At 36.1% G+C, this 25735-nt stretch overlaps 1 protein-coding gene across 6 annotated transcripts in view; it reads right to left on the reverse strand.

Moving 5' to 3' along the window:
* Positions 1 to 23931, reverse strand: part of RYR3 (ryanodine receptor 3) — a 184748-nt gene extending 160817 nt beyond the window's left edge. For all 6 annotated transcript variants that reach the window (XM_015287302.4, NM_206874.3, XM_015287303.4 and 3 more), the window contains exon 1: positions 23833 to 23931. In XM_015287302.4, the coding sequence (XP_015142788.2) occupies positions 23833 to 23883 (51 nt within the window). In that variant the 5' untranslated portion in view covers positions 23884 to 23931. The remainder of the gene's footprint in view (positions 1 to 23832) is intronic.
* Positions 23932 to 25735: the final 1804 nt, after the last annotated feature.

Raw genomic sequence — 25735 nt, forward strand, 5'->3', positions numbered from 1 at the left:
TCCTACCTAGTGATCAAAGCAGAATCAAGAAGAGATGGACACTCAAGGACATCACCAGTCAGGTTTTGAACATTTTCAGTAAACACTGAAAAAGGAAGCACCCAGAAACAAGGCCTTTTTCAAGTCTCTTTTTTCAAGTGATTTGGTGACATAAAGCACAGGACCCATGGTTTCCTCAGATTTCCTTTTGCTGCTGATACTCATTTGAAGAAATTTCTCCTGTCACCCTTTCAGCCCCTCATCAGCTTCACTTCCAGGTAGGCTTTGGCTGCATTAACCACATCCCTGCATGGTCAGAGAGTGTCTCTAAATCCACCTGGGTCACCTGTTCCTACTTTTACCTCCTGTATACTTTTATTTTTCTTCTGTTGAAGCCTTGTCAGGAGCTTGTTATTCATCCAGGCAGGTCTTCTGTCATTTTTGCTCGATTTTCTGCACATTGGAAATGGTTTTATCCTAATCATGGAAAATACATTCCTCTAAAAATCAACCAGTTCTCCTGTAGAATTCTTCTAAGACGTACCTGTACAGAGCCAAGCCCAGGATTGTGATCCTGCTTTTGTCTTATTCCCTTCTCTCAGAATCCTCAGTTCCATGTCTCATGGTCACAGCAACCAAGGCTATCACCAGCTTTCAAGCTCCTGACCAGTAATTCCTCACACAAAAGTATCAGGTCCAGCAGAGCACCTCCTGCCATTAACTCATCTATATCCCATGTAATCAAGACACTTCAGAAGCCTCCTGAATTGCCTGTGCCTTACTATGTTGCATTTCTGGAAGATATCAATAGTAGGTTAGTATAGTATATAATAGTAGTTAAGGTCTTTAGATTGAAGTCACGGCCTTCAATCTAAAGGCTTCATCTTGTGAGTCCTCTGGACTATCTCTCCTCTTCCTAATCAGGGAGTCTGTAAGGCACACCACTACATTACCACACACATCGGTTGGTCCATTAATCCTAACCCATAAATAGAACTGGCTCACCCCTGTTCAGAAGCACAGCACTATGCATTCCCACTGCTATCTCTCATAACAGGCTGCTTCCCCTCTTTTACTCCTTGCTTCTCCTTCCTAAAAAGCACGTGTACATTAATTGCCGTATCCCAGTCAAGTGAGACTGGATACGCTATCTGCATTTTCTACTTGATTAGGCCTTACGAGTAAACACACACTACTTCGACCAAAAAATTTCACATGACATTCAAAGACATGGCATATCAGTCAATTGGATCTAGATTTACTAAGCATACAGTTTCTTGACAACAAGTGGTATAGAATTCTACCAAGACTTTAAAAAATTAATTTGATATTTATTTAGGACAAGTTCCATTGAGTCTAAGTTATGCCAGAAATTACTTTCAGGGACAGCATAAACATTAGTCCGTGCAAATTAAGATTCTTTGGCTTTTCAATGCATGAACACTGGTAAACATTTTGGTTAATAGATTGTGTCTAATTTGAGACTCAAATTTCTCAAGGGAAGAAGTAAACAGGCCTGGATGACTTTTCCAAATATCTAGAGTTGCTGCTGATATCCAAGAAAGGTGAAGATTTGTAGTTGATTAAAGCTCCCTAACTGGGAATTGGATACGGTCTTGAAGCCATGATATGTCCTTAAGATTTAGGCCGCGTTCCCTGAATTTAAGATTGCAGATTGCATTCCTGTCTATATATTACTCTGCAACACCTTTCTTATGTCTGAGGCTTCTCAGAATTTACTGTACATCCTCCATATTATTTGTGTTCAACTTCTCAGCTATTATGAAGAGCTCTAGATAAGATAGCAACCTGCTTGAAGAGTAAAATTGAAACATCAATGTTAGTTCTTAAGAACTAAAGGAAAAAGATTCAGTGCTACTTGTGAAAGAAAATGGGTTAAAGGAGAGTCTGTATAATGCTGAAAACCAGTTAGAACAATTGCAGTCCTTGAAAAATACTTCATACAGTAGGAAAAGCTATAGGATTTACAGCATACTGGGCTGGCACATGATCGACATACTTGACCCAGCAAATTTCTTATCCATGGTGCAGAACATCCATTGAATCCATGCCCCTAGAGACAAGAATGTCATACTGGACAAAATCAATTCTTTGCACAAGTTCATGTAGATGACCTCAGTTGCACTTCCCTTATCTATCTATATCTATATATACCCATATAGTGTGTGTTATATATGGATATACACACACTTAAATATATAAATAAATATGTAAACCTATATATTTATATACACAGATATATGAAAAACACACACAAATATTTACACACACATAAGACAGATAAAATTATTCTCTTAAAACCCAAGATTCCAAGTAATAATCAAATAGAAAGAAAAATAAAGGGATGAGGGAAGACCAAACAGTTTAAACACAGGAATATAAACAAGTTCTTTCTGTCCACTTTGTACCTGTTTATCTTGTTTATTTATCTACTTCATTTACTTTTGGACTGGCTGCAAATCTAAGCACTGAAAGTTTTTTCTGTTCTCACTGAGGCCTTGGTTGCTGTGCCGCTGAGAAGTATTCCTTTCACAAGTTACTGCCTAAAAAGTAGTATCTCAGCTGCATATTATTTACAAGTTACTGATGCACCCATACTAATAGAAACTTCCCATCCCACTAATTTCAGTGTTTCAGAAAAGGAACAATCTCTCCTATTTTTCATCTTGTTCAGACTACTTCACTCCTACATCAACCACTCTTAAGAGGAAGACAACTGTAAACAAATATTGCCTATCATAAACAATTTTCAGGAAATAATTATGTTCTGAAAAAGCCAGGTAGAAATGCCATTTGTGCTACCGGTCTTGTTTGAGACTAACGTCAGGAAACCTAGCAAAAGAACACGCAGCAGAGCAGTTACTATAACGTTACTTAGATAAAATAGTTTAAAAAAAAAACCAAAACAGTAAGAAATCAAGTGTCTGAGGCTAGACAACGTATGAGGAAAAGCTTTAGTACAGTTGAGTCCAGACAAGCTCAAATACTTCAAAATAAACAAGCACTAAAGTGGCTAGTATGGTTATTGGTGAGCAATCTATCCTTTGTGACTCATGTTTACAACACTGAGATGTTACTAAATCTAGGATGATAAAGACATGAAAATGACAGCCTGTACAGCTGCTGTGTTATTTTATACACTTGCACACAGTATTTTTCTACTTGTATTTTCCTGATTTTCTATTTTTATGCCTTCTATTCCATGCAAAGACCAGTATGCTTAAAAATATCAGTCATAGAGCTATTCAGTGAGAGCAAGAGGATAAAAATTAGAGCACACACAAAAATCACCTGTTTTGATAAGTTACATGGAAAGAACACCACAGCAATTTTCTAAACACAAACAAGCTCAAAGTAGCTGACAAATGATGAAAATCATTGCAAAACAGGAGCATGGAGAAAATCTTTTCAAACTAGTGCACCTGGCATCACCTCCTCCCTCAAGAAAAATCTGGTACTTGCTTCTTTTCACACCTTTCCCTGGATTAATGAATGTCTTTGCTCTGTTGAAACTTTTTTTTTTCTTCATACCATCACCATCTCATTTTAACACCTCAGAACTAAGCAAACCAGGAGGTTGAAGATGAGTAAAAATGGCATCAGACTGCAAGATTCACTGTAATTCCTGTATAAATACATTGTTAGGAAGAAGTGAGCGTAGCTTTAGAAAATAATAATATAATAATAATAAAAAACCTAATAAATAAATAAAATTGAAAAAAGATCTTTTCTACACATCTCCTTCTGTTTTCTGTTAAAAATTTTCCAACCATGGAATTTCCTATCAATTCCTTCTAAATGTTAACAGTACTTTCTGGAACACTCTGCTTATTCATATTCGACAAAACTACTTATGTATTATTCTAACATTACTTACAACACAAAGTGCATCACAGAATGCTTATAGTATAATCAACAACAAGCAGAAATTACTTGCAAGTGGTCCTTGCAAGAGTCCTGCCACTCTTGGCAGCCAAAAGTGTAACCATGACTCATAAATTGCTGGATATTTAAAATGTTAATAAGTAAAAATAAAATAAAAATCCACACATACCAAAATTATCTTAAAAAATATTCTGCCTGGAGTCACAGAAGATATTACAATGATATTAGCAAAGCAGAAATTATCTGATGTAATGCCAGCAAGCTGCATTACCCTTACATTATTTTTCCTTCTCAACTTGCTATTGTCAGTAAATAATGCACTCTGACTTCCAGAACGTATTTAAACATCCACCAAAAGCCACTCTAAATCCACAATAAAAGGGCAAAATGCAACCTTGTATAAGATTTGTCTTCACACATATACAGCTAGTTCTTACCAGCATGTATACATATATTTTTGGGTGCTTGAAAATCTCTTCATTTTTTTCTCTTCAGAAAAAAAGATAAAGTATATAGACAGAAATATGGGATAGAAGGATAACCAGACAGAAAAAAAAGAAAAAAAAGAAAAAAACCTTCCAACTTTAACTGATTATTTAGTAAATAGGTGAATAACATGTAAAAGACATGTTTTTTGTATAGGAATGCACCAGGAAAACTACAATTAGGCTTACAGTTGTTCAGCTCTCTTCCTGCCTCCTCTTCTGTCAAGTACTTTAAGTATGGAGTGCTTAAATGTGTTGGGATTAAGCACGCAATTACAAGCAGCCTTCTTCACTTTTCAGTTATATATTAAATGCTGACTATTCATGCTCTCAGTCAATACTTTTCAGATGGGAAAAAGCAAAAACTGAAAGTTCAGATCACTGTTGTAGGGAACACATTATCTTCACATACCTTAAGCAAGATGAGATTTCTGAGTGTGATTGTTCTGATAAAACCTTAAGAACAAGCCTAAGTTAATTGCTTGGAATAGTATTTCCTTCACAGCCACAAGAAGTCAAATAATTATAAACACCGCAGACAAATGTACAAGAAGTATATAGGACCAATCATTAAAATAATGGATACGCAAGTTAGAAACAAGACACTTTTAATATTAAATGAATGAAATATATTAATATTTTTGTACTTTCATTCATGGAAAAGACTAAAGATTACAAACATGCTAGCTGTCCTTCATGATTACTTCTCTGCAGCTTTATGAGACCTTAAAAAAAAAATATTCACCTCAAGTGGTATCTGATAAAAAAAAAAAGTCTCCATTTTGAAAACTATTTTCCAAATGCTACCACCTAGAAAATCAGATCTGCATCCATTTCCATGACAAAAGGTGATGGGCACAACCTGGAACATTAGGAAGCACCTGTTTGCTGTATGGATGACAGAGCACTGGCAGAGGTTGATGCCCAGAGGCTGTGGAGTCTGCTCCTTGTAGATCTTCAACAGCTGCCTGGACATGGGCCTATGCAGTATTAAAGGTACAGTTTAATCAAATGACTACTTCTAATTTTTGGACGTTTAATTTCTCAGAATATATTGAAAACATATAGGTAAGCCATTGTAATTACCAACAGCAAGTAAAGATAAAAAGAAAAGTGAAATGCTGCCTGCCAGAAGGGATATATCATGTCTATGTAGTTCGTGTCATTACCATTAAACAGTCTGCATCCCATCCTCTATAAGTTGTAGAGAGCACAGTATTCAAGATGAAGCTGCACCAACACTAAATACAGTGGGAGAATCACCTCTTCTGACCGGCTGGTTGTGCATAACGCACTACAAAGAGCAGTTTGCATCTTGGCTGCCAGGGCACACTTCTGGCCCATGTTCAGCCTGCTGGGGATGAGTACCCCAGGATTTCTACCTGCAGGGCTGCTCTCCCACCAGTCTTTCTTGTTAGCTCCCCCCACGGAAGACAGATTGCTAATTCTAAGCTAACAATAATAAAATTTTTGGCCTGAATCTTTTAATAGTACACTATATTTTGTATATTATAATAATTCAAATGTGTTTCTCCCCCTACTGTCCCCATTCTCTTACACTCTAAAAATTACCACTCATATCTGAAAATTTATTATTATGAAATCTATATTCTCTTGTAATTTTTTTCTGAATGTGAGATCTCTACTTAGAATGAATTTCATAGTGTCATCTTCCACCTTCAAAATTTGTTACACTTTGGATTATTTTTGCCACAGCACCGTTTCTTTTGTAAAGGTTAGAATTATTTCAACATCACTTCATACAAGAATATTTCCATACTCATCACAATATGTTACTGATGCCCTGAACTTCAAAGGTTGCAATGCTACTGTTCCTGCATATTGTGAGACTGCGCTTGAGTCATCATCTTAACATTCCTTTGTCCTTACAAGGTTTTCCTCTGCTTGCTCAAGAGGAAAACATGAAGAATTATTCTGAGGTAATGACATCCTATATCAGACGGTCAATTTTATTTATACTTGACAAAACCTTGCTTAGAGGAAGAGGCACAAAGGAAAAGCAGACAGCTAAGAAAGGACAGAAATAGGTTTAATCATTAGATAAAAGGGAGTGTTTCCTCTACAGTCACAAGATTCCTTAAGAGTTAAACTGAATATCGTTGCCATGGAGCTAAGACTCCCATAGAAAAAAATTACAGCATTCTGAAACATTTGTTGGAAGCACACAGCCAGCTAAATAAATGACACTGCACTAGTTTCAGGCTCTATTAGGTCACATAAATTCTACCTGCAAGTGGAAGCTTGAGGGTAAGGTTTTTAGAAGCTTTCTCACTTATTTCAGTTAAAGGATGGTTTGGTACTGGAAGAGCTTCCACAAGGTAGAAGTCAATGCACCAAGCCTGCTGGAGGTCAAAAAATGTTTGGACAAAAAATATGGTTTGTTTTTTTGGTGATCCTGTATGGAGCTGAACCTGGTAATCCTTCCGGGTCCCCTCAAACTAGAGTTATTCTATGATTATATTTCAGCCAAAGACCTTCTGATTGTTGTCTGAGAACTGTACGGAAGTTTCTTGTGCAATGCAAGACTACATCATTCTAATTGAATCTTTTTTTTTTAATTAGAAGCAATTATAAGTAAACTGAAGAGTATGTTTTAAAGTGAATGTAAATAAAAAAACCCATAAATTTGTATTTAGTCTTTCAGCTTCTTTGGAACTGCATTCCTGCTATTGAATTTGATCACATATACGGTGTCCCATGCCTAAAAGCCTTTTAACTATAAAAATTGCCTTTCAGTAGCTGGGCAAGACAGTCTTTAATGAAATCTCTTTATTTTCTTTCTCAGATGTGGTTAATAACACTCCAAGAAAAGTGTTTTCTGGCAGCTTTACTCACAAGGTTAAATTTTTAGTACATCTCTTTTGTTGTTGTTTTTAGTACTAAAGGCATGGTGATAAGGCTCATTTTCTGGGAAATTTTTAGTATAAGCTAGTCTACAGTCCACAGAAATAAACTACCATGTGTTCATGGAAAAGCACCATACAGCAGTTAAGCTGCGATTCTACCCTCATGGCACCTGACTGTCTTTTCTAGCTTCATCACAAGTTTTCATCATGTGCGTGAGTCATTTAACTTTAGGACTACCCTGGATCTCCACTAGATGTGGGTAAAAATATCTCACTATCTCATGTAACAAGTATAAGCATATTAAAAGTATGACATCCACATAAATCAGACTTGCTCACACTTGCTTTTAATGATGCATTGTTCATAAACAATTACTGATTGTGAACACCCTTTCTGTTACTTGAGGATGGTTCTGCAAGTGACAGAAATTTGGATAAGGTTGTAACTTTGATTTGGAAGTTTTGGGATTACAGACAACCTACAGCGGTATTTCAAATTTTACCTTCTAACTTGACAGTAAAGACTTTTTTGCTTGTTGATTTTGTTTCAAACAGTATGCCTCACACAGTCTTATGTCATGTGCACTATAGAGCTGTTAGAGAAAGCATTGCTAGAACCAAGTCAGTAGTAACATATAGTCATGTTAACAGATTACTGTTCTTCAGTTAATTTACCTCTCATGTTACTCATCTGTTTTCAATTACCAAAAAAAAAAAAAAGCACACAACAAGATTGCATAATGAAAAACATGAGATTTTAGAATTATTTATATTTCATACTGAAATACATTCTAGAGTTATGGAACAGTTGATTGGTTCCAGAGAATAATTTGCTAGTCACAGCTGTCATTTGTCTCTCAAGTAAAAGGCCTTACACCTTTAGGTTCAGGAACAAGGATCCCTTCTGTAAGAAATCAGAGAAGTATCAAAAGAGAAACAGATTTTCTCAAAATAAGGAGAAATTCCAACCATTATAAACTCTTCACCCATTGTTATCAGATTTACATGAAGAATGTCTCTGAAAAGGATAAAATGAAGACAGAGGCAACAGAACATAACTTTACCTCAATGAATTTCAGAATGTGAAGGTCTGTAGAAGTTCTATTCACATGTCTAAAATAAATTAGACATGTTTGTACGTCTAAATAAACAGTTTATAACTGTGGTGGAAAAATATCTATACATTTCAAGGATGTCATTTCAAGCGAATCATCAATTTATTTTTATCCATAGAATTCATCTTCCCTATGATGCTATAACAGTTAAAAGAGATTCCTGGAATCTTTTCCTTCTGAACAGAAATGAAATTTAACTTCTTTCAGAATTAAAATGCAAACAGAAATTCAGCCATCAAAAGAAGGAGGATCAAAAGCAATGCAAAGTTTCTCCTTAGTCAGCGTCAACATGTAGTCTAGGAACTACTTGAGTACCTGACATTTCACTACTTTCTCTATACTGCTAGGAAGAGTGAACCACAGTGGCTCAAAACACAATATTTAACTCTTCAGCACATCTCTGGGAAATGTAATGGTCCCTTGTCTACTAGTACCTTACCAGAAAACACCTCAGCCTGACTTGGGGTACATAACAGGCCAGGACTGTTCCAGCAGACATGACAGATAAGGACATGCTGAAGCAATATTTGAGCTGTATGTACATAAGCTGTGCTCTTCCACTTCATTCCAAGGCTAGAGAAATGACTGTGGCTTTATGGTTTACTAATATAGTCACAGAAGTTCCAGCCTTTAGAAAAAGGCTAACAATGCAGCTGGTATCTTTAAGGTAGGTCACTAAGTTCAATTTATGTAATTTAGAACATGAGTAGTAGTGCAGAAAGGAGAATTAAGCCAGGACAAAGGGAGAACTGCATGATCTTGGAGACTGGAATAATAAGAAAGCATTTAAATTAAACAATAAAAATAATTCCATGCTGACCAAAAAAAAAAAAAAAAAAAAAGATTGAAATACATCTGTAAGGCCTAAGTATAGAAGGTGAGAAGATCCTGGCCAAGGAAAGTTTTATGCCAGCGTCCAGGAACTGTGTAGAATCAGATGAAGTTGTTATCTATGTTTATACAAACTAAGGTCTCCTTTGAAGTCCTCCTTATCCCCCTTTATCTTCTATTAAGGCAAGATAATGTTGTGAGGGAATAAAAGATCCAGTCACTGGTAAGTAATATAAACAAAGTCAGATTGCTCATTGCAGCTAAATTGTATCTGAGAGGGAGTAGAATTATTCCTTACAAACACATTGATGGGTGACAGTGTTGGTGCACAGGAAAAAAATGTAATACACTAATACATTTAAGCTGAAAAGCTGAAATAAGTTTCAAATTGGTAGACAAAAGGATGCTAGATAAAAAGCAGCAAGGAAAAAAGATAACTAGCTGTAGAATTCTTTCATTCTAAACTTCAATTTGAAATGGATTCAATGGCTCAAACAGTTCCTTCCAGTACTATATTCCTATGATAAGGAATAAGTAAATATTTCCACATTAAATAAAAGCAACTGCTGGACTAATCCAAGCAAAGATAATTCAGACGGATGCTCTGTGGTTAAAAATAAATAATAAACAACAACAATCAAGTGCTGACAAAACAAACAGAAAAATATTGGCTCACTAACTATAACTATGCAAAGTACCTATATCTGTTTGTTACATCTCTACTATATTCAGGAAGATTTACTCCTTCTCACACCTCTCAAAATCTCCTTTTCCTTCTCTGTTCACCTGTAGCCTATCCCCTTACTGATCAAGGAAAGTTGTTTGTATCACAGAATGTATTGTATTCCTCTCTTTGTACAGCACCAAGCAAATCCTAGCCCTTGTGCAAGCCACTAATGCAAGAGTATTATATATTTTTAAATCAAAATCCTCAAATACCGAAACATTGCTTGCAAAGATATTCAATATATTCAGTCACAGGTACCAGACAGAATTTTCCTTGCATGCATTAACAGCTTGACGAACAGTTGTGAACATTAGAGTTCTTCTTCAGAGCACATTGATTATGCTAAGTTGGCTTTTCCTGTCGTGGTTCACTTGAGATAAATCTCTCCAGTTTGGCCAAGTAATTTCATTGGGCTGAAATTACCACTGCTTGCCATACCATAAGGATGGCTGTACTACTTATTTAATATTGAATCATAATTTTTCAAACAAATCTTTCTATAAATGCAGAAATAAAAATTCTGATTAGCTTTGCCTATCCAACATATACATTAGTATCTTCCTTTTCGAACCTATAAGCTTTAATGTTAACCACCTCTGCCTTCTAACTAGTTATTAGGCAACAGTACATTTTCACCACAAATAACTACAAAAGACTGACCTTTATGCGCACACTTATGTCAAATTTTACCCGGTTCTGCATCTGAACATGACACTAACTTGCAATTAAATGTAAAGTCACAACCTGCAGCCACTAATATAAGCTCAAAGAATAGTTACAAGATCCATCAGACAAAGTAACTAGATTGAACAGCAATTTTTATATTATACTTTATATATATATAAAGTATATAGATATTTTATTATATATCATATATATATAAATTTTATATTATACATAACTTCTTATAAAGGGCATTAGAAATAACTTGTTATAATGGCAAATAGTGACGGGACAAGGGGAAATGACTTTAAACTGGAAAAGAGTAGATTTAGACTAGATATTAGGAAGAAATTCTGTACTGTGAGGGTGCTGATACACTGGAACAGGTTGCCCAGTGAGGTTGTGGATGCTCCCTCCCTGAAGGTATTCACAGCCAAGCTGGATGGGGCTTTGAGCAACCTGGTCTAGAGGGAGGTGTCCCTGCCTATAGCAGGGGGTTGGAACTAGATGATCTGAAAGGTCTCTTACAACCCAAACCATTCTATGAGTCTATGATTCTATGAACATTGCAACAGTAAAAGAAACGCTCTGGGAGAAGCAGGTGTTGCTGCTGCTTCAGACTGATATTTTCAGACAGTATCACATTGCCTAACATTGTCATAGGCAGCATTTCTCAAATACAGTAACTCACCATCCCGTGTATACTCAAAATCTTAAAACTCAATCAAAACGCTATCTTTGTAGTTATGAAAAAGACTGGTATAAAAAAGAAGAGAACCAAAGATCATTTCAAGAAACCAAACAATGGTCAGTCATACGTGCCAAGAACTCTGATTACGTAAACCTCTGCTTGAACAAAAGGGGATTGAATTACCCTTAAAACACTGCCACCAAAGCAAAAAGCACCTGGACAGACTTGATGTGATGGATTAATTCATGAACTGTCAAAAGCTCATTACTTTTGCTATTGTACAATATGCTCACTTCTCAGTAAGGAATTACTGGGATTTTACCTCTGTCCTCTAGAGCAGCACTTGAAGAATAGCTCAATGACTTCCAGTTTACTGTCAAAACACCTGGCTCAAGAAAAAGTAGGAAAAGAAAACAGTACAGAGAACCTTGTATGTTAATCCTGTCCAAAGATAGCTAAGTTATAGAGCTGGCTGACAGGGTGTTTCCCTGTGGCTTCCCCAGGGTGCTGAAGATTCTAGGGATGCTCAAACAAAAAAGTTGACTATTTTCTGGATGTAGCTTAAGGCTAGGATATTTTTCTATCAGCTCCCGTGTTGTGACTGAATTCTGTTACTACCAGTTTCTTTAGACTAGCAGAGAAAAACAGATGAGAAAGATAGAAGAAACAAATGTATTAAGATAAAGCTAGTTTTCAAGAACACGACGGAGCTGTACCGTCACGTGTTTCATTTTTAAGCAGCACTAAACAATTCTTGTGACATAACAAATTACCTATAATCAAGCAATTCTTTTTCTTAAGAATTTTACCCTCTATTTTCTATGTTGTGGTGATCAAATATCACGCTTTAGAATTCTGTGATTTATGGTTCTAGGTGATCTTCATATCGGCTGGAATGGAAAAGGTCAGATTACCACTCTAATTGACAAGTTAAGCCTTATATACAAGCCCTTATTTAGTCAATGATGTTATTTAAGCCTAAGGTCAATCGTGAGAGAAGATGACTTGGGAAGATCCCTGGCAAATAAAAATAGATAAGTCTTTCTAACAAAAACAAACTCCTGTCGTGAAATAAAAACGACATGCTCAGGATGAATCTAGAATCTTCCATACCATCAAGCTTCCTGATTATTTTTATATATATATCCTGAAATTAATCACAGAGAGTTGACACTTCTTGATTCAGCTATTCTTCCCCTCCCCCCCCTCTCTTCTGATAGAATTCTCCCTAATAAGGAAAAATACAAATATTTAACACTATCACCTCCATTTAAACCTTCCACTTAGGAAAACATTCTGATAATCTCCTTGCAAACTACCCTTGCAATCTCATTATGTAACAACTCAGTGAACAGTAAAATTTTTTTATAAAGGTGGAACAAGCTGTCTGTTCAAAACAGCATTTAAAACTCTTTTAGACTTCAACATTTGTTTCTCTCTAGTGGGTTTAGTAGCTGCTATGTGTAGCTTTAATCTTTTGTAATCATAAGAGCAAGCAAACAGCATAGTTGATGCATTAATTTCATGCATAAAGGAAATTAAGTGTAAAATATGTATTTGAAAGTTTTGAAACTCAGGCTGATTTACATGGCTAAAGCAAGAGTAGTCCTTAATGAAGTCAAACTTGATACTTTGAACTCCATTTTGCACATTTAAACTAAAATAACAGTGGGAGAAATACTGTACACATCAAATAGAAACAAAGGGGTTTTCTTTGTACACAAATAAAATAACCCCACATCCTATACTCCTCTCTAGAAACAGCTTTATATACATTTCTATGAAAATAACTAGCTAGTGTTTCATCCTACAGTAAGCGCTTACTTCTCTTGTAAAACAAAAATTTAGATTGACGTGCTTCTAATTATTGAAGCTTTTTAAAAATGCTATTATACTTATTTTCATTTTGTATGTACAAAGAAACTATTTCTGTTCCTATCTTCATAAAATTCAAATTATTTTTAAATTTTATATACGTTACAAAAAGTACATCAACTTCTTTACTAAGATAAAGAAAAACATAAGGAAAAAAAGATTTTATGGGCTTGAATTGACATAAATTCAAAGGTAATCACATTATGTAAATATTCTACATTCACATCAACTAGCACAGTATGAGATGCAACATCACTTAATTTTACAGGTTGCAAAATTTAGAGTATGATACGCCCTGGAAAAGGCACACAGTCTTGGTGAAGAACCTTTTCCTAATACCCAAACTGACCCCCCTTCTGACAGAGCTCCCTGCTGTTCCCTCAGGTCCTGTTGCTGTCACCAGAGAGATCAACACTTGCCCTTGTATTCCATAGGCAGTAATGAGGTCATCTCACCCTCAGCCTTCTCTTCTGTAAGCTGAACAAACCAAGTATCTTTAAGTGTTCCTCATAAGTCACATCACCTAGTTGTTTCACTGTATTCATGCCCTCCTTTGGACACTGCCTAGTATTTTTATACCCTTCTTATACTGTGGAGCCCCAAACCATAGACAATGCTTGGGGTGAGGCTGCACCAACACTGAGCGTAGTGGAGGAATTATTTATTTTGACCAGTTAACTATTCTGTGCTTAACACAATCCAGGACGCTGCTGGTCCTTTTGTCTGCCAAGGCACACTGATGACTCATTGAGCTTTCCATCACTCCAGATGCCCAGATCTCTTTCTGCAGGGCTGCACTGCAGCCACTCAGCCCACAGACTAAACATACATCCATGATTACACCATCCCAAATATAAAATCCTGTATTGCATTTGATAAATTTCATACTTCGTGATTACCCAGGGCTAGTACTCAGTAATCAAGCACACAATTATTTCACCCACTCCAGAAGGTTTTAAGTTAGAATAGAGTCAACTAAAATTTTACCTAAGTCAGTCACAAAAGATCCAGACAGTAAGTGGAAAAAACTGCTGAGTGATTCAGCCACCAAAAGTACATGTCACCATCAGCCAATTCTTATAATATTATTTATATGAGATTTCCTAAACTGCTTTCATGTGAGGAAATAATACAATCATAATAAAGGTAATGAGAGCTGAATACCACATCATTTGGATAAGGCTACTTTTAAGAGATCTGCAAAAGCTTTCTAAGAAAGCAAGTAAGGAGATCACAGAGACAAATTCAGTCTACAGCAAATCACAAATCTTACAGAAAAGGTTTAGGGTTTGCAAATTGGAAAGTTAATTTTTCTTCTACACATTTTAAAAATCTTGTTCCTGATTAATCCTCACCTATGTAATTAGCACATACGAAATAAAGGAAAAAATACAAAGTTTTAAAGCCTTGGAACATATTTTTAATGCAATCATTTCTTACTTCCCACTGATAGTGAACAATCAGGAAGCCACATCTTACTAATTCCTATTAGCACTTTTTTCCAGTTATAGTCAATATTTAATACAGTCTACATACCTATGGTATAAAAAAGAAAAAATGTAGACATGGCATGCATAATCCGACTAGTGTCTCCTAAACTCTACTCTTCATAGTTTTGACTACATGGAAACTAGAAAATCTATTGATTTTCACCTTTTAGAAAGTGCCATGGGAACAGGCATGCATTACAGTAGAAAGTTAAGCTAGAAGTTTGGAACATAATACTGTCAGTTATTTGGAAAGGTGTTTTATTATTTTCCTTTATTGTTGTTTTAAATTCAAAATGTTAACTGATAGTGTACTTAGCAAGTGTACCAAAACTTCTACACATCAAACATTTTCTGAATTCTACAAATTACTGATATTAAATACCTTTAATATGCACCAAGTATGCGTGCATTCTGGGAATTTTCCATATAAAGAGATTATGACACAGTACGATGAACTTCAGAGGGAGTCTTGGGAGATGGAAGTCATTTGGCCTTAAGCATTTCAGTGAACCACCTAAGGCATTTTAATTTATATGCTAAGCGTGATGTTCCTTGTACTCCCTTTTGGATACGATACTGCTGATGCAATTTGAAAGCATGTTAAATCTTCAATGGTTTAAATTAGTTCTGCAGCTGCTGCTGAACAGCTGGTTGAAGTCTGACTTAAGTTCTATTGTTTGTAGAAGTAATTAATAAAGGATTTTATTTTGGTTGATTCTCTTGCACTTTCTTTTCTTTACATTATTGACAAGAATTCACATTGTTACATTTGGGTCAAAGAATGTTGATATTCTGGTGCTAGTGAAGCTACCTGAATCCTAAAGTAGCCAGAATACTCAAGACTGAAAGTGATGTTTGTTGTGAGCTTGTGCTGGCTACTCATCTTACTGAGGAACCAGCACTTGCTTACTTGGATAAAAACCCAATAGAAGGAAGAAATCTGATATTACTACTGTATCTTTCACCTTATTCTGGTGTTGAAGCTGCCACGCCTCACGATACACCAGAAGAGTGAACAGGAAAAAGAGGTGATCTGATCAACAGTCTGATCACCATCTCCCATTCACATCTAAGCCAAATCTGGCAAGAGAGTGTTGACGAATTGTTGTTAAACTCCTATGAGGATGCATCATACTGCAGGTGAAACACTAAAGAATAGAAACATTTAATTTTTCCTGTAGGCTTCTGTAATTCCTATGCATGTACCAGTTTTGAATTACTTTATTACTTTTACCCTATGAGGATACTGCAGATTTGTTAATTATACTTCTTAACATTCTTGGAAATTGTTTTTTCTAAAATTACAGAAGTTACCCAAGCAAAGTGGAAAAATGGTGGGGTTTTTTGTTTTTGTTTTTAATGTGGACATTCTTTTAAACATCTGTTACATGATTTTAATCCTTCCAATACCAAAACCGTTATATTCTACATTACGAGGGGCAAATACTTATCACTTCTGAGTTTCAAACATTTTCAGAGGTAAAGAGGTAAGAGAGAAGAACAGGAGAAGAATCTGCTTCATTATCAGAATGCAATACAAATAAGGAAAAAAATCCTATCAAAACTTCTATAATTTTAGAAGATATCTTAAAGTAATTAGAAAAATTATGATTTTTTTCTTACTAAGCAAAAATGTTGATGATTCTTTACTGTCACATCTTAGTAAACATCTGTGCTGTTAGTTGTTTAGAAAAGTGTCAAAGTTGTCAGTCATGCAATGTTATAAACTCTCCAGAAAACAATTGTTTTTCTTCTCATTAAAAAATATTACTTCATAATACTGAACAACAGTAATCTGTACAGTAACCGATATATACCTACTCTAGATTTCCAGTTTGTACTGAGGGCAGTTATAGTCCCCTATCTTTCCCACAAGCATCTGCAAACATACTAATCAGCTTGACCACAGACAAAGATGTGCGTAATTGCTTACTCATTCTTCACGCTATAGCAACTGTAGAAAAAGTATATCAATAAAAAAGTTATGTTGTTTTGCTACTGTAAACTGAGGTCTACAGGAATTATGAATTAAGACAGATATTCAAGTTTCTGATGCATTTTATCTTACATCATGCCTTCCAATTTTCCTGGATTTTCTGAGATGATTTGTAGTGCCTACAGGTACGTGTATTTTCCAAAAACCTTCTAACAGGATTAACTAATATGCCTAAGGAATTGTCTGGTGACTCTATAATGATATTAAAAAAAAGAATGCTAAAATGAAATCTGTAAATTAAGCAAATGAACCAAAATGTTCATCAAGGCATAATTTAATGTCTCCTGTTTTCTTTCTTTTCAAGAGCATGTTTGTGACTATTTTCTTAAATAGAGATGATTGACCAGGAACTGTACTTACTATGCATCTGTGTACACACATTTGGAAAAATACTCATTTCATGAGTGAAGTCAAGAAATACACAACTTTAAACCAGCATCCTACGATTGAATTTAATGTATTCTAAATAACTATGTGCAAAATTTATTTTTCCTCTCTTTTCTGCCTCTAATGCACCTGGCAGCATTCGGCACTGTGGTCACAGTACTGTCATGGGAACTGAGAAAGAAACAGCTGGGTTTCAGTATGAATCATATCCAGTCAGTAAGGCAGAGGATTAGGAAAAAAGGCACAGAGATCATGCTATCCACTTGATGCATTCTATAGAGCTGTGGGAACCACAGTAGTTCATTACTGAAGATACTAACTGCTCCTTCAGAAACACAAAAGTAGAGTTTGAGCAGAAATCAATCCCTACAAAAGCCAACAATGGGACTGGGGAAAAAAGAAAAATACACGCCTGGAGTATTCATTTTCATTTAGGAATATTTCATAGTCACAGGTCCTACCAAAAAAAAAAAAAAAAAAAAAATTGCTGATTTTCTGAAGTGCAACTTAAGAGTTTCCTTGATTATAATAAATGTTGTTATTTCAGCAGACAAGCTTTATCGTTGATGTGAGAAAGGGGGAAACTGACAGAGGAGTAGACCTAAGACAACTATATCCAGTCTTATAATTCTTTCCCAACAACAACCTACATGCAGAAAGTTCTAACTCATACACCTACCTCTTTTTCAAATAGCAACTTTTGAATTTAAGCTGAAGAAAGATACAGTAGTAAAGCATGATTCTAATTTACTGTAATGTAACGCTATTCTTTAAACATCACAGACTGGGCCAATAGAAACAGGCAAAACTGCAGCTCACTTTGTTCCATAAAGTGTAGCAACTCACTGATGAATACTGGAAAACTAGAAAGAAAGCACGTGCATTAGTTCAATGCATGTAGCTAATAGAGGAGAAATTTATTACTGACATGAGAAAAACTTCAGTTGTTAGAATTGAAAAGGAAAAGAAGAAGCATGCATGTTTAATTGATGTGTCTTCAGATTTTAAATCTTCACACAGAATGCAATACGCAGTGTTGTACAATACATCTCTGCTTTATTTCCTTATAGAAAAAAAACACCTAGATTTACAGTTAATTGTATAGATCCATACTAAAAAATTCTAAGATAGGAACCAAGAAAACAAACCAAATGCATGTGCTATCTCCAACCTGACTTGTTAACACCTTTAGAAGCGAGTCCTGAACTCATCTACCTTTCATTTGATAGAGGCAAAAGCTGATTCCTCTCTGACTGATCACGACACAAGTCTTCACTTGTTACATCTTCCAAAAACATATTTGCCTTTTCTCCTTTCTGCCCTCCCATATATTCTTTCAATAAACTATCAACTTGCTATTTCATTCGCTGCAGTTTCACAAGGTAGTAGCAGCACAGTGGATATCTTCTTACTGCCCTCTTATATTCCCCTTTGTCTTTCTCTGCTATCTTATTTTAACAGAAAGATCTGGGGGTGCAGATATTGCTTTTTTTTTCTTTCTATATTTGTACCAAAATCTTGCAACAAACCTCAAGCCATAAAATTTCAAATGTCAATTAGATTTCTAACAACTTTCATCATACTAAACTTACCAAACTACTTAAGAAATGTGTTTCAATTTATATCCAAACATGGTGCAGTTTCCCCAAAGAACTATTCCTTGCCTGGAGCCTGAAACATCTGCTTAAATGAGATGATTTCACCCCAAAAAAGCAATTAAGTACTACAAATGAATTGAATAGCTATGATACAGATATCAAGCTAGTATGTCCATAGCTAAAACCGGACATGCTCTATAGCATGAAGGCATGACTGTCATGTTTATACTATGGTAGAGCTTTTGCTTCAAATTCTGCCTTATAAAGGGGCTGCAATATTACAGATCTTGTATTTATATTTAATCAGAAACAATCACTCACAGTGTACTACAGCATATGATGCACAATGTCAGCACTGGCAAAATCTATCACATTATCAATCTCAGTCGTGAAGTATTACCCAGATCTTTTGTAAGGAAATAGCAAGCGAAGAATAAAGTAACAGTTTTGCATAGAGTGACAAACTGGGCAAAGTTAATCATACTGTTGAGAACACATAGGGAGTAAAAGCAAAAATTCAGTAATACAGCAACACTACTTGCAAAGAAGGATGCTACAACTTAACTCATGGTAAATTCCTATGATATACACACTTTCTATTGTAGAAACTGAAGAAAAATAAGGCAAAAAGAGCGACTGTAAGTAGCAGTACTTGTAACAGACTAAAGTTGAAGAAGCAAAAATGAGGTACTTGAAATACCTTGCTTAAAAAAAAAAAGTGGAAGAGGGGGAGGATCACCTCCCTCCATCTGCTGGCCTCACTCTTTTAATGCACCCCAGGCCTTCTTGGACAAAAGGGCTCATGGCCAACCTGCTGTCCACCAGAACACCCAGGTCCTTCACAGAGATTCTCTACATCAGGTCTTTCCCTAACTGATGTATGCAGTTACTCTTCCCCATGTGTAAGACTCTACACTTGCTCTTGTTAAACTTTATCAGGTTCCTCCCTGCCCAACTCTCCAGTCTGTCCAAGTCTTGTTGAATGGTAGCACAGCCTTCTGGTGCATCAGTCACTCACCCCAGCTTTGTATAATCAGCAAACTTGCTGAGGATGGACTCTATCCTTTCATCCACGTCATTGATGAAGATGGTGAACAGGACAGGACCCAGTACAGACCTCTAAGGAACACTACTAGTTACGGGCCTCCAACCAACATCTGCACTGCTGATGACCACCCTCTGAGCTCTGCCACTCAGCCAGTTGTCAATCCACTTCAATGTCCACTCATCTATCCCACACTTTCTAAGTTTCATAACAAGGATGTTATGAAAGATGGTGCCAAACGCCTTGCTGAAATCAATGTACACAACATCTACTGCTCTCCTCCCTCCCATCCAGCCAGTGATGGCATCATAGAAGGTTACCAGGTTGGTCAAGCATGATTTCCCCTTGGCAAATCCATGCTGACTTCTCCTAATAACCTGCTGTTCCAATTGGTTGAAGAGGGTAATGTAATAATAAATAAAAGCATTCATATAGAAACGTAAATAAGCCATCCAGTTATCTGAAGTCTGAGAAATGACTTAACATCTAAATGATTAAAAATAACTGAAAAAAAAAATCCTTAAACTTTTTATGTAAATGGTCCAGACCTTTAAAAAAATTAATTCAAATATTCTATTGTAAGTCTTCATATAAAAAAGTATTCTGCTATGTAAGCAGATAACTTCTCACACTCTATGACAGAAAATATCCCCTTCCTTTCTGTAAACATTTATATGACCGGATGCATTTATCAAAATGTTTAAAATTAAGTCATAGAGATAAGCTGCTAAAGAAGTAAGAGTCCAGAAAGACAGAAGCATTCAGGCTTCTTTCACTCAGTTATGAACAATTTATACAGAGATTCAAGCACACACAGGTGCAAACAAAAGGGTATACATTCCCACACAAACACCCTGTTCAAATTTGTGGAAAGCAATATACAACTTTGATCAATGTGCTATGAGGCACCTCAAAAAATTATTCATTTGTATTAAAAAAAGCAGAAAAATGAAATAGAAAAGTAGAAATACAGTGATTTTCAGAAAAATAGCAAAGCCATACACCTACTAACCAATGTTACCACCACAGTTCAGACCATAACTTTGGCAGGTTTCATTACAAGTATATTTAAATTGCTCCTATACCTTGAGTGCAGGGCACCTCCACTGATGCTTTCTGTTGGCAAGAGATTATGGAGGTATTTCTGATGGATGAACACAAAAGCCATCTATTCCAAGGCATCACCTCATATTTGACTCATTTGGCAGCAGTGGGAATGACAAAGAACTTGAAAACAATTTCCAAAGTGGAAAGGACTCTGTCAGCTTACCACAGCAGTAGAGTCACTAGTAAGAAAGTAAAGGATCAAATGAGAATGTTCTACAATCACTCCTGCACATTGCCAAGGATAAGAATGTTCTTTCCTTATCCCTACAGACATTATTATCAAACAGTGCTGGTTAACATACCTGTTATCACAAACACTGTAGAAATGTTACCTTCATAAGTTTCTAATGCATTCATACCTTAGGAAGGAGCAATAAACAGTAAAGGAAAGTCACCTAAAGGACAAAAGTTACAAAGGTAACAGACTGAGAAATATCAATATTGCATACTATGCACAAGTATTAAGTGCTTTGCTTCTCCCTTACATTCATGACACACAAGTATACTCAAATATGCTGAATATTCAGTCAAATGCAGGCAAAAGCCACCAATTAAAAACTAGATAAACAATTCCAAGCCTTTTTACAGAAACAAAACAAAAAAAAGATTTCACAACAAAAGCAGTAAGGTAGTGGGATAAGGAAAAAAGTGTGTTCATATGTTTATTTATATTCATCCTGAGCTAATAGGTTGAAGAACAAAAAAGAAGAAAGGGAATTAACAATGTATTAGCAGTATCTTCTTTTAAGTGATACCACCACACATACAGGTTTACATAAGAACTGGGACTGAACTGAATACTAAATACATACTAGTACTATGACAGCGGAAGTGTTCCTGTCCTCTGCCCTGGAATTAGTTTTCAAGTTCGTTGTAATTCTCACTGCTGGAAAATCAATCAAATAAGAGGAATGTCTTGCAGCAGAAAGTAATAGGGAAAAGCTTGCCATCAACATTTATTAATATGTCCACAAATTCACTGCTCCCTAGAAATGAATACAAGTATCATGTTAAGAGTTAATCTTCTGTTCCATTAAAAAAAAAAAAGAAGAAGAAAAAAAAGCCCATTATATTTTTAGGATCAGGAGTGATTTAATCTTATTTCATACCTCACCATGACAGTTTTCTCTGAGAGCAGTATGTGCCTTATAACACTCTAGAGCACTTGTTCCTAAAGTCTCAAAACTAAAAGAATTGGAATGTCAATGATTTCCAAAGAAGACTCAGCTACACAAGTATGGCAAATTCCCAGAAATATTTTAATCTGGAGAAGATCCTGATCAATCAGTAATGATCCTGGAAGAATTCTAAACAGTTTCTGTACTTCATGTTTGCATGTACACACATGGCAATAAAAGCTGTAAGTAAGAAGTACTGAAAGCTTACATTGCTGTGGCATTCAGTATTTACAGTAAGAAAGGAGTAATATATTGTTGTGAAATGATGAGTGATCCTTTGCTCATGAAGGTGAAGCTTGAGAGAAGGCAACAGTAACTGATATGGCTATTCACAAAAAAGAAGCTGGGGCTCTCCAAGGTAGAAATCTAGACCACTACTTCCTAACATCAAGTAAAATAAACATTACTGCATAGTCTCACTTGCTGCTTATCCTTTTTTTTTTTTTTTTCATTTCTATTTAGTACTTTATCTGTTGGACAGAAGCACAATAGAGTTCTACAAGCGTAACAATGGGTCACAGCAGCATTAATTGCCGTCACATGCAGTGCACAGGCTATCCACCAACAGGCAAAGTGTCTCCCCTCGTCACTGAGAAAGGCTTCAGTGAAGGGAACATCCTAGGAAGTGTGAGGATGGTATTCATTTAAAGCTCCAGTCTCAGGTAAAAGCACCATCTCCTGCAAGCACAGTAATTTACTAGGCTACATAACAGAGATACTTCTTTAAGAAGTGGAGTCGGGGGAAGGATGTTGAATAAGATTCTACACTGTGATTATCCATTTCCTCTCACACTGAAATTCTCACAGGCTTACAAGTGCAAATGACATTTTATCACACCTGAACACTTTGTACAAACAGCAGCAACTATCACCGCTCCCCAACCTTTTATTGACAGAAATAAATTTTCCCAGCCTCCTAGAAATTGGAATTGCAATCTCCTACTTTGGGCACATAACATGTTTTATTTTAGAAAGTTACCCATTTAAAGTTACATCAACTCTAGGGGAGAGTTACTGGAACATTACGCATGATGAATGTGAAGGTAGTATGAAAAGAGAAGGAAATACGCGTATAATTTTTTTCATGTTAGTTACACAACAAAACACTCTTAGTCATGCAAGGTAAAAAATAATGAATGAGACAAGATGATGTATGAAAAGGACATTATCTTCTTTCTACACATAAATGTATGAACACTACTTGCTTATAAGTCCAAATTGGTTGTCATACTAGAATTGAGTAAGGCCTTAGGAAAGAATGGTGTGAGGGCTCTTTTTAGAAAATTACACTGAGTGAAAGGTATTTCACTAATTAACACCCCTTCCCAAATAAATCCTTATGTCCTCTTAAAATAAGCCTCTTTTAAGCAGAGAAAAGATCCTAGAATTTTTGCAGAGCCCCCACTTTGACATCTGTTGGTATTCCCTATGCACAAATGTGCTTCTGTGTGCATGTTTATTGGAAGAGGTCATCAAGGGCTTGCTTGGATTATTCATCATTTTCAGGCTTCCCTATTTGCAAAGCTTCTGTTAATGTCAGTGAAATCTAACCTAGACAGAAGTTTCAGAGGTCAGATATTTGGCATGCTGCATTTAGAAACCCAAGTACAAAGTTGACAAGGATGCTTCAGACATAGGGGATTACAGCGGAAATAGGTCTCCCTGTGTCTAACTGGCTATTGAGCAGATTCAAGGAAGAACACACTGAGATTGCCTGATGTTATTAAAGCCTGCATTTTTGCTTTTTTATTTTCCCCCCACTGACTAAATCAGTTCTTCAATTTGGCAAAGCCAAGCACAGAAAAAAACACTATTTGTAATACAGCAGAAAAGGAATATGACACAAGACATAAAATCACATACTACATGACCAATAAAAAGCAGATACTTACAGTTCGTAGGAACTGTATTTCATCTTCCCCTCCTTCACCCCCTTCAGCCATGGCTCTTGAGGAGTCAGCTCTGCTAAGACTCTGATCGCCTCCACCGGCAGCTCTCTGCGCTCAGTACAGCTCCTCTTCTCCTATCAGTATTAGCATATAGCTAATCCACAGCCATATAGGGAGCTCAGCAAACTCCACTGCACTGCAGACTGTCAGTCAACCCCCTCACTGCCAGAACCAACTGCGCCGCTTTTCCAGCTCATAGCAAGCAATTCCTTTCCTTTTCTCTCTTAACTCTCTACCCTAGAGGCAAATATATATATAAATAAATAAATACCCTATTGTTAAGGTATTGCAGGAAGCATTAAATGCATCATTAGCTTGTGGTGCCTTGATTTATTTTTTATTTCCCAGACAGTTTAGACACAACAGCAATACTGCTGAAGTGTTAATGAAAACAGAGCTTACACTTCCATTTTCACAGATTAGGGTACCCAATTCTGCACTGAAATGTATCAAATTTGACAACACAGTTTTTTACTGATTTGTGCAGCAGCAGAAAGATGCAAATCATCATAGGACATGCTGATTTTACAAGCTGATTTTGACAGCAGATGTTTTCAGCTTGCTTGCAATAACTACCTTTTTTTTTTTTTTCTTCCCTGCATAAGCAGCTGCAAATCTGATTTCTAAAATGACTCAATGATCTGAACCTACTCTGTGTAGTTATTTTTGCTGTCCTTCTAAATAGCATTTAGGTAAATATCCTACAGACCACAAGGATTTTATTTGTAGCATTTCAAAACTGCACGTGAATATGCATAGAAGATGGTATAAATTCAGTTCAATAACTACCCAGCACACATGTTAAAATGCAACTTGAAATAACTTTTATCCATTATTTAACTTGACTTTAATTTGTTATTAATGAAAATGGTTCAACATTAGTAAATCAGCAAGGGGAAAAAAAAAAAATCACATAGCAGCTCTGGTACCAAATATACTAGAGTAAAGGGAGGAAAAGAGAAAGGAAGCAAGGAAACAGGAGGTGAGAGTATTAATGAGGATCTAGCCAGCCAATTCAGTATATGATCTTACATTTCATGACAAGGTTGCAAACACAGCCTACTCACACATTCCATACCCAAAATTTGTGACGTCCATACTCGACATCAGTACATGCTTTTGCAAAGAATACTGTATGCGCACAATCCTTTTCTGAGTAACATCGTGTTTTTGTTTTACAAATGAAAAACTGAGGCATTAAGGAAGAGGGATAATAACTTTCTTGGCAAAAGACAAAAGTTTCACAGCAGAAAAATGGAAGTAGGTAACACTTTGTCCACAAATACACTCACATGCATCTGCTCCTCAGACATGGAACCCAGAACACATTGTCTCTACTACCAAAAAGAGTATGGTGATTTTTCCCTAATCAAAATTAACATAGATACAAGCTAAACCACAAGACGCTCAACAGTTTATCTTCTTCAGCAGGCAAAATGCTTTGAAAAATGTTTCACTCTCTCTCACCACCCTGAGAAACCCTGTCAAAAAATAACGATGATCACATTACTTGGCAACAGAAGCAACTCCAAAGCCTCCATGTGACACAGCAAGTCAGGCTAGCCAAAGCCCTGACAGTCCGTCTATTCCTTTACCCCATCATTTTTTTTTCTGCTGTAAGCACACAACTCGGATAGTTCTGTGCAAAACAGGGGCAGTGTGGCAGAAAAATATTTTTCAAAAGATGTGTCAGAAAACCAATTGGGTTGCTGCTCTAAACATTGTTGTTTTTTTTTTTTCCTTCTTTTAGATTCCAGTCGTTGTTGAATGACTGTTTTCCCCTCTTTCCTCATAAACAAAAAATGCAAAACTGAAAGATCCTCTAAAGACTAATTATATAGTTGCC

This window comes from Gallus gallus, chromosome 5 (genome assembly GCF_016699485.2).
Source record: "Gallus gallus isolate bGalGal1 chromosome 5, bGalGal1.mat.broiler.GRCg7b, whole genome shotgun sequence".
Lineage (NCBI taxonomy): Eukaryota > Metazoa > Chordata > Aves > Galliformes > Phasianidae > Gallus > Gallus gallus.